This window comes from Podospora bellae-mahoneyi, assembly GCF_035222275.1.
Source record: "Podospora bellae-mahoneyi strain CBS 112042 chromosome 1 map unlocalized CBS112042p_1, whole genome shotgun sequence".
NCBI classification, from domain to species: domain Eukaryota; kingdom Fungi; phylum Ascomycota; class Sordariomycetes; order Sordariales; family Podosporaceae; genus Podospora; species Podospora bellae-mahoneyi.
Window position 1 is genome coordinate 3896172 of NW_026946359.1, and position 16552 is coordinate 3912723.

Genomic DNA, 16552 nt, shown 5'->3' on the forward strand with positions numbered 1-16552 from the left:
CGTGTGGCCGCCTACGGACCACTATCACCTCCATCACGAGCAGCCCATATGTAGCAGCGTGGCGCATAGATTCAGTCTATACACACCCCAGAACTTCAGTTATGCTCTTCCCCTCTCTGCCCGATCGACACAGCCATTGTCCGTGAGCAAATGTCGACAAAAGAACAGCCCACACAGCACGCCAGCGCCGCCAACCCACATGGGTAGGCTACATCTGCCAAATCTCTCCAAACGTACGGGGGAAACAAAAAAAACGCCGTCATCAGCGAGACGCCGCCTGAGCCAGTCAACTGCATTTGCATTACCATATTTGGTGAAAAGGGTTCTCTTGCCGCTTGTCCTACTACTTCTCAGTGAGGCTCTCGGTATGCCTGCTGTGAGGCTCTGATTAGAAAACGAACTCTGCAGGTAGACAAGAAAAATCTTAAAACGCAAGCCAAGGATGTTTGTCAAGGATAAGTATGGTAAAATACTAGAGTAGCATTTCTGAATTCCTATCACCTTTGTCATATATGAAGACCCTAAGAGTGAATACCGTCTGCATGCGCAAGGCGTGGAACATCCGAACCGGCCGTACACATACCGCAGTATAAGGCGAGCAGGCAAAACTACCAACAAAGGTGCCTTTTGCTCGGCCGCTTCTGACACGAGTGAAAACGTGAAAAGTGTTGCTGCTATAGTTGGTGGAGGCTCAAGCATTCGAGTCGGGCACTCGGGTACCTTACTTACACACACCCCTCTTCCCATTTGGTGCTTATGGCTTGCAGGATCTGGGGTTGGAGGAGCTCCTGTATAAGCCTGCAAGGCGCTCACTCATCGTCCCCATATCGAACCAAGAACGCCATCAATCCCCTCACCTGTGTAAGAGCTACAGCGAGGAGTCCAGAAGCCCGCCCTGCGAACCTAAAACCCAATCGGTCATCTCGGCATCTCAAAAAACATCAAACTCTCCCGTCTCTTGCCTTGGGAACTTCAGCTGTGCCACTTGGTTGCCCCGCTAGGTTGTTCAGTCTCAATATCACCCCTCTGGCCCTCCGTCTTGGCCCTGCATCTCTGCGCCGCAGACCCATCATGGGGAAGGGGAGACACACACACACAACCCACAAATCGAGCCGGTGGTGTGGCCCTCCCTTTCACCCACCCTGACCAACCAGCTGCTCAACATGACATCTTGCTCAGCCCATCCCATCTTAACCGGCTAGGCTGGGTATATGCAAGGTCCCCAATTCAGGGCTCAATATTCGGATCTTTTTCCATTGTTTGTTAGGTAGGTAGTTATGCCATCCACTGATGCCCAACATCAAGGGGTCCCCTCTCACAGCAGCTTGAAACAGGTTCGAAGAGAGTCATGTGATCCATCCCGTGAGGGTTTGAGGCTGTGAGTGGACGGCTGAGGAGGATGAGGATGACTACCTAAGGGATGGTTGGGTGGAATGTGAGAAGTGATAAGTAATATATCACACACTCTGTTGTCATCAGGGCCATGCATGTCAGCAAACGCCTAGCTTGATCCCTCATGGTACGACGGCGCGGTAGAAGATGTCAAACATCCTGACGAGAAAAGATCCTTGGTTCGTCAGTGTGGTTTTGTGAATGCCCTCTGACTACAAGAGGGACGAGGACTGTGCTGAGTCCGACAACCGAAGCAGCCGCGATGACATGGTTGCCAGACAAGCCAAGGCGAGGAGAAGTCATCATCACTGCCCCAGACGTCACTTGTATGAGATTTATGTGAGATATCTGCTCCGCCTGTCTTACTCGGCACTTGGTATAGTTGGACGTAGTCAAACGTGGGCAGTCTGGGGATTTCAGACAAGGCTCTGGTCTCGAATAGATTCAAGCCTGAGGGAGCCGATCAGCAAGGCCAATGATGACCCGGGATCAGCCCTCGCGGCTCTCAGTGGTAGCGAGAGGCCAGTATCGCCAAAAGAGTGCGAGTCTAAAAAACGGTCTGGTCAAATCAGAATGACGAATTCATTTTTTGACACTTGCCGTCAACAACAAAAGCCCCTCCTGGTGAACCAGTCATGGAACAATCCTCGTGGGAGCTAAAGTCAGGGCCTGGCCCTGGTTCACATTCTTTATGCCTTCCAAAACCCTAGGAACGGGGCATCTTGCATCGGAGGGACGTGATTGGCTTGGGGGCCAGACTGATCGGGCCTTACAACCACCGCCACGTCAACGAAGGAACTCCTGCCACTGTAACCCCCGGCACCGTCCTATCATTCGGGACTTTGCTTCTGGCCCAACGGGGAGAACGGGGACTGAGGGTGCGTGGTTCAACGGGCCGGGCCCGTGTTATGCGGAAAGCCAAGTCCAAATCAGGGGCAAAAATTCGACGCGCCGGTGACAATGGGCCATTAATACCGCACCTGTTGTGAGTGGACACCAACGAGCTGCATATTCTCGGAATCTAGTTTCAGCCCTGTTGTTTGTTGATCAACTTCCAAACCTCGACACCATCCACAAGCAGGCGGTTTCATCATGTTCGTTTGGCAAGCCGTCTGCCGTGTCCGACTTTTATGCTTGCTTTTCTCGCAAGCGGAGAGGCCATGCTCACATGCAAGGGAGGAATTCTAGAGTAGAGCCCAAAGTGGAAAAGCGGTCAGGCTTATCTTTTCTGCTCTGCCATGCCACGCTGCGCTTGGTTGTCGATCCACGGGAGATGGTGCAATTGCGTCCAGGAGTGAGAGCGAGCACGGACGGGGATGAAGGCGGAATCGAGAATGGTCGGCGGCTGCTCGCGTGTGAGGTGCTGGTCTGATTGGTGTTGTAGGCGACTTGCTGCAAAGAGAAGCTGCAGCGCACCAATATCTCTCGTTCCTGCCAGATTGATCAGATTGCTTGATGGTCAGGCTACTGCAGCGGAGGGGGGGCTCTCCGGCCTAAGAATACTCGAAAAAGCCATCCGAAAAGGACTGACTCCTGCATGGCGATTTCAGAGTCTGTGGTTGGTCACCGTTGTTGGTGTCATGCAGGAACCATCGCAGCGAACATGATGTGGGTGATGTTCCATTGTGTCTCTTGCCCATTCCCCGCACCCTTACTCACTCACTCACCGGAGTTGTCATATGGATATATCTAGACGATAATGGATGGTTGAGATGAGACAGGTGCTCAGGAATGGATTGTGGTAAACATCTGGTACCTGGTATCGATCAACAGGGGTATGACCGGGGATGGATGTTAAACGTGGTGTGGACCGTGCCCCGGCCCCGCCCCCACTGAGGATCGACTGAGCGAGAATTCTTTGCAGCTTTTGTCGTCTGAACGGGCAGCTTGTGCATCACAGTTTGAAGCACCGAAGAAAACATCAATGGATGAGACAATATGAGACTTGTTGAATACGAACCTCTACTGTACCTACTCTTCTCGGGAAGAGTGTGTGAGACCTGACCACCCGCCCACCACCCACTGTCGATGATGGGGTTGCAGCGATGAGGGCAGGTGATGCCGAAGCAAATTGCATTCACAATTTCACATCCTCCATCATTGATAACGTGGAAGAACAGCAGAAATATTCCATTAAGGTCTTCCTCTCCGGGTTGCCATCCTGTTTGGGCAAGAGGATCTCATCCCCCGCTCCAAACCTCGACAGGTACAGGGTTCGGCTCCTAATCAAAGTTTCAGGAACACCTGGGGCCCCATCGGCCAGTGAATGGATGGCTGTCAACGGTTTCTGCCAACATCAACCACGTCACCTCACCTTGACCCTCAGCCGCAACTTGCAACAAAAAAGATGGAAAGGCTCACCGCTCACCCGTTGTGCCCGTACCAATATCCCGACTCCGACGGCCCGTCTTGGACTGAGAATTCTAGCACACAATCAATCGTGGCATCTGTCATGGTCCTGCTGTACCACACCGGCTTCTCCATCACACCGTCGGCTGCCAGCTCAGGAACGACAGGAACCACAACATGAAGGACCCGACTCAGTGACGGGCTTGAAAACTGCAAGCACTTTAACTCCATTCCGGTCGTTTTTCCCTCCATGTCGCTGCGGGGCAGACCCCCTCCTCCAAAAAGAGAAGCCAGGGGGGGAGTGGCCTGTCAAGAGTCAACACCCATGTGCAAGCCATGCCCAGCTTGGAAGTACCAACGTACCGCAACACAATTGTCGAGAGTCACAAGCCAACGAAAGCCAACCATTCTCGAGCTTCAGGTTATTTCTGCACTCTCAGACGACCACCTCAAACTTCGACTGGCATGTTGGTACCGCAGACAGCCAAATCTCCGACTGGAATCTTTCTTTTTCTGTTTCTGTTTCTGCCAGGTACAAAGCAGACGGTACCTAAGGTAGCTCTTAAGCAAGTGCATGGAGCTAAGGCAGTCCTGTCCAGTGCCAACCCCCAGCCGACCAAAGCCCAGTCGAATGCAAGTCTTTTCTGCGTCTGCTGCACATCCTTTCCAGTTCTCTCGCTAGATTTCAAGTCTCCACAAACCCAACCTCTGGGCTGCATTTTGTCCACCACCTCTGTCCACCACACCCCGCCCGGCCTGTTTTTGTGCGAGGGGGGGACCGGGGGGAGGACCACTGCGGTTGTGTCGGCTGTGAAGGTGGGCTCGAGCACACGGCTCCGAATATATCTGCCGGCCCCCCCCCAAAGTCAACCGTCGTTGGCTCTCCTCCAAGCTGGCTCGGCTGGCCACACCTACCTTACCGTGGTGACCCCCATCTTCCCCATCCATCTCGAGAAGCCGTCGAGGTTTGGAATTGGGCTTTGATTCTTCTTGTCTTTCGTTCCCCTTTTCACCCCAGAGCCTTCCAGGCCCTCGTGCCGTCGAACTGATGCTCTCTCACCACATGGAGTCGTTTTGTCTCCAATGGTCTTAACTTTGCTCTTTCAAGTTTGTCCTCCCCAATGCTACATGTCATGCTCTGCACTTCCCCTCCTTTGCAACGCTTGAGAGGCCGATCATGTCTACATGGCGAACCAATGCTCAACCCGTGACGTGGGACCGAGACGTATCTGCTGTTGAACCTCGACAGCAGCCGTGGAGGGGACCGCCTTGGTTGCCGCACCAGAGCCGAACGTATCCCATCACAACCATACTGACAATTCCGGCTCCAGTCCCATCTACCTCCACAGGACCAGACAAAGCACCAATAACGACTGGTGCAGTACCTTCAGAGACACTCTTGACTTTTGCATCGATTTCGACCACTTCGCCTTTCTCTTCCTCCCTCGCCTCCTCATACCCGGCAGACGTGGCAGATATTATGTCCACAGATATTCCGGCTTTAGCAGTCCCAACCACCGCCGATGCAGTAACCAACGAGACTTCTCCCGGTGGTGAGGACGGAGTTGCCGGCAACAAGAACCTTGTTATCATATTGAGCACGGTGCTCTCGGCGGTGGCTGTGATTTTGATTGCGGGAGGGCTGTATTTGTGTTGGAGATATCGGCAACGACGACGACTGTTCTTTTCAAGAGGCATTACACCTATCGATGACGATGAAATTGCGACTTGGAAAGTGCCGAGGGACGAGAAGAATGGCTACCCAGCAGGAGACACCGATGTTGAAGGTGATGCTGCCTTCAACAAGGAAACAGGAGGACCATCTCACGGAAGACAGGTTTCGACGACCTCGATCAAGAAGCCACCCAGTGTCATCGTGTACAACAACGTCCAGGGCTATCGTCAATCAATCGACGAGCCTACACCACGGCGCTCTTTTACTCAGCACCCGGTTTACGGCAAGATGAGCTTGGATAAGGGCCTTCCCCAAACACCAATTCAGGCCAGGGCACCCAACGCCAGGGCAGGCCTCACAGACGAATCCGTTCCAGGCGACGACCCATTTATCCCGAGCCCGAAACGGCAGACATCTCGCTTATCCAAGATTCCACCCAGCTCGGCATCTCACCGTCGGCATCACGGGAGGACAAGGAGTTCTCGGAGCAGTACCCGCAGTTTCGGAGATTATCGGTACGGGGGGTCAGATGTCGAACTATCTCCACGCCACTCGCATGATCAGTTTCGCTCCCGCCACCATCACTACAACCGCAATCACTCACGAGTTTATTCATCATCGTCTATTCCACCCAGGCTCTCCCTGAGCGACGAGGCTCACTATAACGGAGGCTCTCCCGGCCGGCCGCTGTTCAAGGAGGACGAGATTGGCCGAGCAATTGGATAAACGGCTTTTCTTTTCACACACCCCTATAAGGGGCACTGCATATATTTTCTTTTTCTCTCTCTTCTATTCTTTTACATTTCTGATAGGCTGGTTCGAGCATCAGACTGGTGTTGGGGATGTGGCCCCTTTTCTTTTTCCACACCGTGTAGGACGGTCAAGGCTGTTGACGCAGACTTTTTTCTGGTTCAGATACGACAGGTCTCGACTTGCTTGTTTTCTATGGAACATTTTTGACTTCATTACCTGATAGCAGCCCTGAAGATGGCTGATGATATGATGAAGGCGGTTGATGGATATACCCCCGTTTTTTTTTTTAACGGATGAATTATTTTTTGTTTATTCCCACTTGAGATGGAAGAATGACGTGGTTGAAGTGCTGGCATTGCTTTTCATGATCGTGGATTACACTCCACATTTTCTTTTTACGGAGGAGAGGAACGGGTGGGTGAGTGAAACCCCTGACTTTCTCTTCTGGAAGGAAACGGGTGATCGGAACCGAGATGAGCGAACTCAACTCGACTCAAGAAGAAGCAAAGCGGGCACAGACGACGACGACGTTGACGACGAGCATGGACATGGGATATGATTGGCTTTTGCGGGAGTACCCGTCCTCACGTCACTTTCACACACACGCACACTACAGAGACACATCCTGTAACAATGTATGAGTAGTAGCTTACTAGCAGCACTTTTTCACCTTGAGATAGTTTGGCAATACTGCTACCAAAAACTACCGTTTCATGCGAGCTGCCTAACAGGAAAACAATTGTCCCAAACACTGGATAGATTTGGTGAAGGTTCAAAAAACAAGTTATGGGCAAATGAGAGTACTTCCTGCACTGTAACCTGAAACAGGACGAGCCTTGGGAGGGTGAGAGAGGGCTCGAGCGAGCGACGACGGGCATGGGATGATGGTGAGGAAAAAAAGGAAATCAGGATCGCCAATGGCGTTTTTCGATTCTGGGGAATACGGGCCCTGGCTGAAACAAATGGGGTGGATGATGGGGTGCCAGAAGGAGATAAGAGTCCGAAAGGGGAATGTAACCAGGAACCCTAACCCAGAGTTGGTGTTACAAAGGGCATGAAATATCAGCTATGAGGATGAGGGTTGGGGTTAGGGTCTTGAGACTTTTGAGTATCAATTTCAATTAACGCGTCTACGACACAAAGACCAGCACGACGCGCCACAATTTTCTCCATTGGGGCTCCACCATCCAACAGACCGCTCACGCATCGTCAATTGTTGATGCTTAGCGAAACCACCTCTTCGGCTTGTCTAACTACATCGACGACCAGCAGTCGATTGCTGGACATTTACAAGAAACGAACTGCGCATTGAAGTATTAAAAAAAAAAACCCCGATTGAGGAAGGAGCAGAGCATCCTTCTAGAACACGACCAGCCTCGTCTTATATATTCGATATACCCACTTTCAGCCCGTCGCGTTTATCAAAGTCATTCATTCAGCTTCAACTGTCCCCAATACTTGCGCTTGGAAAGTCTCACCCCGGCCGCTGTTGGGAATCGACCTTGAACAAAGACACCTGCCCGAAAAATCACAAGCAATGCCAGCCCGCAAGAGCGACGCCGCCGCCGCCGCCGCACGCCGAAGCGATGTCTCCGTCGCAAGATTCGTCCTCGCCGATGACGTCCCAGACGCCCCCGATACACCAATGTCGACCGAGTCACCTGCCTCTGCAGCAGCTGCTGCTTCTGCCCCTCCAGCACCAACGCCGTCCTCCGCAGAAACCCCAGCTCCCACCTCCCACCCAGTAGCACCACCAGGCTCTGCTTCACCAAACGACAAGAGACCAAAATCCGGCGGCGGCGGCGGCGGCGGCGGTGGTGGTGGCCCAATGTCGGAAAAGGGGGACAGGGACAAGGAGGATGCAGTCACAATTGAGGTTCGCCCTTTATCATGTGTCTATGTTAGGGAAAAGGGGACTGTTATTGACATGAAAACAAGGACCTTGCCCTCCCAAAATCAATCATCACCCGCCTCGCCAAGGGCGTCCTCCCGGCCAACACGCAGATCCAGGCCAATGCCATTTTGGCCTTGACAAAGTCGGCGACGGTGTTTATAAACCACTTGGCGAATGCGTATGCCCCCCCCTCTCTTCCCCTTTATCTCCCACGGTAACTAACAATCACCCTGCAGCGCAAACGAAAACACCCTCGTCTCCAACAAGAAAACAATCATGCCCCCCGATGTCTTCAAAGCCCTAGATGACATTGAATACGGCTTCATGAAGGAGAGATTAGAACTCGAGTTTGCCAGTCTGTTTAACCTCCCCCCTCCCCCTTCCCTTTCCCGCTACCCCCTCCGCATTACTAACTTGCTGTTTGTCCCCCATATAGAATTCAACTCAATCCAAACCTCCAAACGGTCCACCTACCGCAAAAAAGTGGCGGCTGCCAAAAAGGCCGGCGCATCAGCTGGTGGTGGTGGTGTAGGGGAGGCGTCGTTTATGAGCACGGCTACTAATGATGCTGGGGATGAGGAGGAGGAAGAAGGGGAGGATGTGGGGAATGATACTACCCAGGTTACGGAACGGGGTGGTGGTGGGGGGGGGTTCGCGGCGGTGAATAAGCCCAAGATGGCGACGGCTGCTGCTGCTAGTGCTGAAACACCGTCAGGGGAGAGGAGCGCGAAGAAGGCGAGGTTGGATGCTGATGCAAAGATGGAGGTTGATGGGCAGGTTTCGGATGCGGAGACTGTGGCTGATGAGGAGGAGGAGGGAGATGAGGAGGAGGAGGAGGCGGAGGAGGAGGAGGCGGAGGAGGAGGAGGAGGAGGAGGAGGAGGAGGAGGAAGAGGAGGAGGAGGGGGGTGAGGAGGGGAGTGATGATGATGATAAGGTGGGGAGGGGAGGGGAGGAGGATGAGGCTTTGGATGATGATAGTGATTAATGGGTGTTGTGGGGGAGCTTGGGCGGCGGGCGTTCGGAGGGGGAGATAAAACTTAATTCATGTGTGGAATGGATGATGTGAAATAGGGGCAGGGTTAAGGAAGGGGTTGGTGGTCATGAAGCACACACTTCTTGCGTAAGATAACTGTATTTAGGTGGCATTTTTTCTATGCTTCTTGCCCCGTATTCTTCACATCTACTGTGCTCTAATCACTTGTAACAATCGAGTTTATGTGGTCTGAGAGCTTCCGTTTTCTCTCTTTTATTCCCGTCATCCGGACGGTAGACCCGTTTCCAGCCTGGTGTGCCTGGTCTCTTGTTTTTGTAGATACGCTCGGGTTAGTTGCTCCTTCCATTATGAGCATGACTGTCGGTTTAATGGGAAGGGGACATCCTGGGCTTCTGGAAAGAACAAGGTATACCCTATGATCTACTAGAGAAAGGGCTTCTGTCAAATTGGAACAGACGGAAAGAGCTTCTGCCATACCAGCCAGCCAGCTGTTCAACACGGGAAAGAAAGAACAAGTCATAATAAGGATTTTACGAGCAATACCAGCAAGTCTGAACACAAAGAAGAAAGTGATCTATCTACCCCCGAGCCATCATCACCTCCCCAACTCCCTCACCGAGGCAAAACCCACCTACCTGCAAGTAACCGCCACAACAACCACAGGGATCCTCCATTTCAAACAGGACAAAACACACTACAACAGTCACAAGTCACTTTCAATAGAGAGAGATCATCACAAGCTGAAAAAGAAAACCACACAAATTCATTGTTATTACTCCAAACTTTGTCCCTCTTCCCCTGTTAACCTCCTTCCCTTGCCCGTCCGTCACTTGACAGCAGCACGTCAGTCAGTCTTGCTAGCAGAATTTCCCATCCCGCTCCTCCCAAGAGAGAAAAAAAAAAGGAAAAGAAAAGAAACAAGGAAACACCCCCTCTCTCGCTGGCCAAAACCCCAAACAAATCCACGTTATCTCCCCATAACCCTCCACTTCCCCCATCACAAAACATAGATAACATCAACGACAAGAATTGGCAAAATCAAAAAAACAATAGATAAGCTTGTTCAACCCCTACCTATTATCCAACATGCCCCCAATATCCCCAATCCAAAGAGATAAGCAACAAAAATCAGACTGTCAAGATATAATGAAGACAGAAACAACAGCAACAACAAAGTGCAAAAATCTTCCCACACTCCTCCGTTTGCTCACCACAACTAGTAGCAGCGTATGATCCATCCCAGCCTTGAAAAAAAGAGAAAAAAAACCCTCCCTCCTAATGCTGCCCGCCCAATATTGTGCCAAACAACATCTCGGAATGCCAAAGAAAAAAATCAATGAATTCAAAAATATAAACAACACAAATCAGAAGCGAAGAAACAGCAGAAAAATGACAACGACAACTCGACAGCGCAGAGATAGAGACACGGAAAAAGAGAGAGAAGAGAGTAAATGATGAAATTGCAGAAAAATATCCCTTCCCAACGCGGTATCCAAAAGAGCTTCAAACCCCCTGCCGTCAACAATGACATTCTGTTGTCCTTCCTTCCCCAACCTCGGAAAAGAGTAACCAACCATTTTGCATGGATGGTGTACAAAGAATATAATAATTCCAAGAACGGATAATCCAAAACAGACAATGGTATCGTTGAAAAAGAAAAAAGCATATAAAGTAGTGCCCGCAAAAGAGGGGGCTCCTCCTCGCCCGAGACTCCTCTATAAAATCCCGTCCCAAGTAGCCGGATCCAAATATGCTGTTGAAACCGACCCCCATGCCTTGCCTAACCCACACACACTGAAAAAAGCACACAAATGCCTCTCCCATATCGACAAACCCTTAGAATTGTTTCTAAATACCGGAAACGCGCATCAAGCTCACTGCGGCTGGTTTGTCCACCACTGCGCAGGTGTTTGCTGTTGAGACCACGTCTGCGTGACGGCGGGTGGCGGTGCGCTCTGGTGCATGTACTGCCGGGGCGTCTGCTCGGCCGAATACATCCCCTGGGCTGAGGTGCTGTACCCTTGGTTCATGCCCGGCATTCCTGGGTACATGCCACCAGGCTGTTGCACTTGGCTCGATGTGCTGGAATGCCGCAGCTGAGGAGCGGGGGATTGCTGCGGGTGGGGAGACGGCTGAGACTGAGCCGTGTAGGCCGAATAGCCATGCTGCGGCGTCTGAGGCGTTGGTGGCCACATTTGGGTCTGGGGATAGCTGTAGTTCTGCGAGGTTGGCGGCAAGGTGCTCGTGGAGCCAGTAGGTGGGTAGGTTGGTCTGGAGCTGCTCTGGGATGGGTCCTGTGCCAGCCCCCGACCTGGGCCGCTAGGTCCAACAGAGGTGGGAGCATGCACAGGTTGCGAGTACGGTGCAGCTGACATCATCAACTGGGGGCTTTGGTTGGAGATGATGCCAGGCTGCGGGATACCCTGTGTGGTGGTGTGCGTTGAGGGGGCTGGGCGGCTGGTCGACGCAGGTGCTTCGCTTGTGCCAACAGGCTGGCTCAGGGTCGTGGTGGTTGGTTGGTCGTGCTGTCGTCTCCAAATGTTCTGCATGTAGTCATTCCGCATATCGCGTTGGGAGTTGACTGAACGGTTAAACTCTGCAGCATGGTGAGCTTGAGCGTGTAATTCTGTGATGGGCGTGGGTTGAAGTCGATCTTGATATGCTGGGCCGGTAATCTCCTGTCGTGGTCCCGTCTTGAGAATGTTCGAATAGTCTCTGCTGTGAGTATTGTTGTAATCTGGTCCTAGTGTTATCACGGGCATTCTGGTCGAGCTTCCTGGCGTCGGTCTAAGCATACCTGGTTGCACGAGTTGCGGTTGAGGGCCACCGCCAAATTGGCCGGGATTGGTGCTGTAGACAATTTCACCGTGAGGAGCTCCAAGCATGCTTGCGGTGTGGTTTGCCTCGGCTTCTCGAGCCTTGGACGCACCAGGTCGTTTCTCTCCTGCCGGGTCAGCCTCGGTGAAGCCCTGTTTGCGAGCCTTGCTCTCCCAGTAGTCATCACGGACCCTCCGGCCATTCGTGATCACCCTGCTTCCAAACTGTCGAAACATGCTCCTGGCCGTAACAATGGCTATTTGCCGCGATCGGTAGGAGAAGGGGAGAATTTCCTGGTTTACCAAATCATCCTTTTCTTCCTGGCTGGCGATGATCTTGTACAAGGACCTGTTCTTGTTAAATAACAGGTACGAGTCTCTATATCCCAACACTCGGGCACACTCGGTTGCAAGCATGAAAAGCTTCTCGCCACGGTGCGGCACGAAAAAGGTACGGCAACGGTACTCGCGGCCGCCTGTGAGCTGGCCGTTTGGCAAAACCTTCTTCTCGCCAGCCTCGTCAATTTCGCGTGGTAGGTACTCGTCATTGCCGGGCCCAAGCTGGTCGGTGGTGTGGTCGCGGACCGTTGGGAGCGCCTTCAAGGTCGACTTGGTCGGGGTGGGTTTGGGCGGCGACGACTGCGGTGGTGGTGGAGCGGGGGGGTAGGTGGGCGTCTGGACAGGCAGCGGAGCATTTTGGCTCTGTGGCGTTTGCGGGGGAGCTGTCTGACGAGAGGGAGGTACCGGTGCCTGGGTGGCAGGTTCGGGAGCACCCCCGGACTGTCTGGACTTCATCGGTCTTCCTCTTTTTCTCGGCTTGTCACTACCTGAAGATTGCGTGACGGAGCTGTCAGCTTGTGGTCCCTGATCCCAGGTTTTACACGACGGGTCGCACAGCCACAGACATGTAACGCGGAGGTGTAGACCCGGATAGCAAAGGCTGCGGCTACACAGAGACAGGTATGAAGCAACAAGAAATCACAGAAGAGACGTACCGTCCTCACCAGTCGACCCGAGCGGTCCTTCGTCGGGATAATCCTGCGGAGAACGGCCCCGCTTGATGCCTCGAGAAGTCGCGTCTAACAGTTCTGGCAGGTTGTTCTCATCAGTATCGCACGCTCGTATTGGTGATCGTCAATCAAAGTAAATATGCGCTTCATGTCTGAGTAGCTGTTGTCAGGAGAAGGCCGCGGGCTGGGTGAGTGGAAAGAAGCGATGACGAGAGGACGAGACGCGTAAAGTGGAGATCGGGAGGGGCTGCGACACGCGCGGGGGCCAATCCACACATGGTTCATTTGCTGGGTCTGGGCGACGACCATGGCGAGATCAGGACGTCGCGATGCTCTGGATGAACTGCGCCGGGCATCTCGGCGACGGCGAAGGCGACAAGATCCAGGACTCGAGAGCTCAACGGACCGGTCTTTCTTTCTTGAGACATGTTTGGCGTGACTCGGTGGTTTCGAGGTCGACCTGCGTCACTAGATGGAGCTTGCCTTGCGCTGTGTGGGCTGACAGGTGTGCGGTGGACGGACGGGCGGGCGCGCGCAAACACTGGCTGGAGCCGATGGGCAGCGCGGGCGACAAATAGTGTTGCCGAATTGAAAATATTCCAGTCCAGAGATCAGAAGCAAAGCCAAAAGAACGTACCTGGGTTGAGTGCTGCTGGGTTGATTGTTGCACTATCAGCGCCGTTGGGTATGGGCTGTGCAGCGTACATGAGTGCCGTCGTCGTCGACCACGTCAATGGGTCTGCGAAACGACGTGTCTTGATATAGTTGGGCTGGCGTGGAAGGGGGCACGCAGCCAAAAGCGCTCAAGCTTTTTTTTTCTGGTCTCTGCCTGGTCTCGCTCTGGATCCTGGGTCCTGGTCTGCTGGGAACGCACGCGCTGGGGGGAAGGATGCAGGCAAGGAATGTTGCTGCTGCTGCTGCACTCATGCATGTATGTGGTTGGAGAAGGAACTCGAATAGAAAAACACGGGTGCGAAATGGAAATATGCGTGCTTTTCCTCTTGATTTGCTAGCCTGTTTTTTTCTCGCCTTCGGTGTTTATCACTTGCGAGGAGAGCTGGGCAGGTCACGGCCGGCGTGTCTCGAGAGATCAAGAGGCTCTCTCTCTCACTTTCTCTCTCTTCTGCTGCTCTTTCTCCTCACTCTCTCATCAGTTCGCGCTTTGCAGAATTGATGCGCAGACACAATACGCGGGGTGAAGGCTAGTCCTGATTGGGAAAGGCAGCACCCCGGTCAGGTTCGGCAAGGCAAGGCAGCGGGAGGGCTGCAAAGTGACGATGGATCCGCAGCTGTTAGCGCGAGTGACTGTTCTGCAACGTTGACCTTGATCACCGTCTGGTCTTGATCTTGGCTCGGTCCGTATCAAGACATTTCGAAACAAATGCCTGGGTTGAGGGAGTCATCAGGCAGTCTGGGAATACGAAGAAGAGACGAACATGGCAAGTTTCGCAAGAGAAAAGCACCGAATCTGACAAGACGCGAGATGATGGCGCGTTGGTTGGTGGCGCATCGTCGTCCCAAAGTTCATCAGTACTATAGCTCGCTCTTGCGACTGCACTATGCCAACCACAAGTGCAGTAGCTGCAAGAGCAGTTGCTCATGTCAGATGAAACACCACAGGTACCTGCTCTGGTGTTGCATTGCGTTTGCCATGTCGCTTTTCATAACAGACACAGACGACAGAGCATAACTGCTAACAGATAGGTAGCTCGTCCCCAGTGGCCGCGTGGAACCGCACCGCAGCGCGGAACGCCCATGCTCGTTGTTGTTGAACCAAAAAGAGGGGTGAGGATGGAGAGGGGCGGAACGGCTTCCTGGATGTGGGTACGGACGGGTAAGCAGAGCATGGGCTGCATGGGTGCTCATTCAGCACGCTGGGTCTGATAGTGGCACAGTGCCAGAAACACAAACAGTCCTCTCTTCTTCCATGTTTATCTTCATCCTATGATAGTTGTGAGATTAGTAGCAGCATCTTGACACCCGTAACACGACAGAAAGCACAGGCTCTCTCTGGGTAGGTAAGTCTCTCCTACTCGAGTGTAACGAGGAGCTCAGTTCTTACACGCCAGGTGTGAAGCCAACAAGTGAACAGATGCAGGAAGCAAGGGTCAAGGGTCAAGGGTCAAAGTGAGAGCAGGGACATGAGTGCGATTGCTGGCGGGCCCAGCTCTCTTGGCACCGGAGCCTTGTGGGAACGATGGAGGTACCTTCGGCCGACCGAGGTCCTCAGAAGCCCCGCATCAGTCCCATCCATATAACCGGGATGACAACGACATTCTCGTGGCTATTCAGACAACGCAGGACAAAAGATGATTGATAACCTGGGCAAGATGGATTTAACATGGATCTCACGGCATCTATATGCTGGACACCGGCTCTGGTGCGAGCCGAGCAGTCAAACACTCCGACGGAAGCTCAGGAGGAGTCAGAGAGCTCCCCAGAGCTCCAAGGCTCCAGAGGAGCTTGACGGCGCAACCTCAAGTTTGACGTTGCACACGTTGCGGCACAGGAAAATGCAACTCTATGGCACGAGGGCAGGGTGTACATACCGCAAACCCCCGACTTAAGAGGACCCTGGCATCACGGTGCTTCTGGGCCGTGCAGTCCAGAGGCAAAGCGAGCTGTGCCCAAGAAGCGGATGAGTCTGTCGATCACTTCTGCACCTGTCTCTTTTCAGTCAGTCGGGCCCGTTCTGCTATAAACACGGACGGCATGGCTTGCTCGCCAGGACATGCAGGTCCGTATCACTCATACCACAATCTCCTCCGAGCGGTGACAATGGCACGGTAGGAATCGTGGCTCCAAACCTGAAATATTGCGCTGCTCTTTCTCTTGCTGCTGACAGCGTCGAGTTCCATGTCGTGGAACCTCAGTTGTCCCATACAGCTTGTTGGAGAGCCAACCTGGGCTCGAAAAAGCCGGTGAGGCTGATACACATGAGGTAGCATTGGTGTGCGCGTTCGCGAGCGTGCTGGATATAGCAGTGTATGGACGGGAATGCAAGTTGACCCAGTCAGCGCCGGCTCGGGTTGAGTTCTTACCAGCAACACGGACGATGGCCTCCCTTATGTCGAGATCCATGAGGTGGATTTCCCCAAATGGGATACTGGCTAGAACAGAGGATACTCGGCACAATCCGAGTAAGTTGCTGCCCCTTGCTGCCATCCCATCGACATTCCACTCAGTGTGTGTGTGTGTGTGTGTAACATGCAGCACTCTTTTGACAGAAATGTCCTTGATGCAAGGCTGACCGGGATGCCCTTCAACCACAAAAAGTGCTCGGCCTAGGACGTACAAAGCAGCTGGAACGCTCGAGGCTTGCCCTGCGTGAGGCCTTTTGGAACATCCATGCCTCGGATTTTGCGGACCGATCGCCTCGCAGCTTCGAGACTACCGACGGCTCTAACTGTGTGACGACAAGCTGCTTCCGAGACAGGTGGACGTGGAGTTCACGGATCTCAGATGAATCCCGCTGAAGATGGTGTTGACGATGATCATTTCGATCTCTGGAAAAGGCACAGTAGAACTACCAAGCGGACCCTGGAGAAGAAGGTGAAGAAGAACAAGAAGAAGAAGCCTCCGGTCATGGAATTCCTTCAAATGACGCTTGTCCCAAGAGAGGTCTCTATCATTGATAAAAACCGTGCATAGACGCTTTCCTGAACCA

The 16552-nt window shown here is 53.0% G+C and overlaps 5 protein-coding genes across 5 annotated transcripts; 4 read left to right on the top strand and 1 right to left on the bottom strand.

The window, feature by feature from the left end:
• Nucleotides 1–542: 542 nt before the first annotated feature.
• QC761_112015 (uncharacterized protein) lies at nt 543–1697 on the top strand (the record flags this gene model as incomplete). Its single annotated transcript, XM_062874487.1, has 4 exons — nt 543–587; nt 681–953; nt 977–1258; nt 1335–1697. The coding sequence occupies 4 exons, from the start codon at nt 543–545 to the stop codon at nt 1380–1382; spliced, it is 648 nt and encodes a 215-aa protein (XP_062737618.1). The 3' UTR covers nt 1383–1697.
• Nucleotides 1698–3187: 1490 nt separating this feature from the next.
• Nucleotides 3188–6142, top strand: QC761_112020 (uncharacterized protein; the record flags this gene model as incomplete). Its single annotated transcript, XM_062874488.1, has 1 exon — nt 3188–6142. The coding sequence occupies exon 1, from the start codon at nt 4919–4921 to the stop codon at nt 6140–6142; it is 1224 nt and encodes a 407-aa protein (XP_062737619.1). The 5' UTR covers nt 3188–4918.
• Nucleotides 6143–7706: 1564 nt separating this feature from the next.
• QC761_112025 (uncharacterized protein) lies at nt 7707–9050 on the top strand (the record flags this gene model as incomplete). Its single annotated transcript, XM_062874489.1, has 4 exons — nt 7707–8045; nt 8108–8241; nt 8300–8418; nt 8500–9050. The coding sequence occupies 4 exons, from the start codon at nt 7707–7709 to the stop codon at nt 9048–9050; spliced, it is 1143 nt and encodes a 380-aa protein (XP_062737620.1).
• A 752-nt stretch (nt 9051–9802) lies between these two features.
• Nucleotides 9803–15129, bottom strand: QC761_112030 (uncharacterized protein). The gene is made up of 4 exons (XM_062874490.1): nt 13523–15129; nt 12871–12963; nt 11857–12702; nt 9803–11796 (listed from the first exon to the last, which is right to left on the bottom strand). The coding sequence occupies exons 1-4, from the start codon at nt 13590–13592 to the stop codon at nt 10934–10936; spliced, it is 1872 nt and encodes a 623-aa protein (XP_062737621.1). The 5' UTR covers nt 13593–15129; the 3' UTR covers nt 9803–10933.
• An 811-nt stretch (nt 15130–15940) lies between these two features.
• On the top strand, nt 15941–16536 carry QC761_0013270 (uncharacterized protein; the record flags this gene model as incomplete). Its single annotated transcript, XM_062871955.1, has 3 exons — nt 15941–16025; nt 16162–16293; nt 16322–16536. 3 exons carry the CDS (start codon nt 15941–15943, stop codon nt 16534–16536), a joined length of 432 nt encoding a protein of 143 aa, XP_062737622.1.
• Nucleotides 16537–16552: the final 16 nt, after the last annotated feature.

Excerpts from the sequence above, each read along its gene's own strand:
- QC761_112030 (XM_062874490.1), bottom strand. The coding sequence starts at position 13,592 with ATGTACGCTGCACAGCCCATACCCAACGGCGCTGATAGTGCAACAATC. Across the intron at positions 12,964-13,522 it reads CCCAGCAGCACTCAACCCAG|AACTGTTAGACGCGACTTCT; the intron begins GTACGTTCTTTT and ends ACAACCTGCCAG. Across the intron at positions 12,703-12,870 it reads CGGGTCGACTGGTGAGGACG|GTAGTGACAAGCCGAGAAAA; the intron begins GTACGTCTCTTC and ends CGCAATCTTCAG.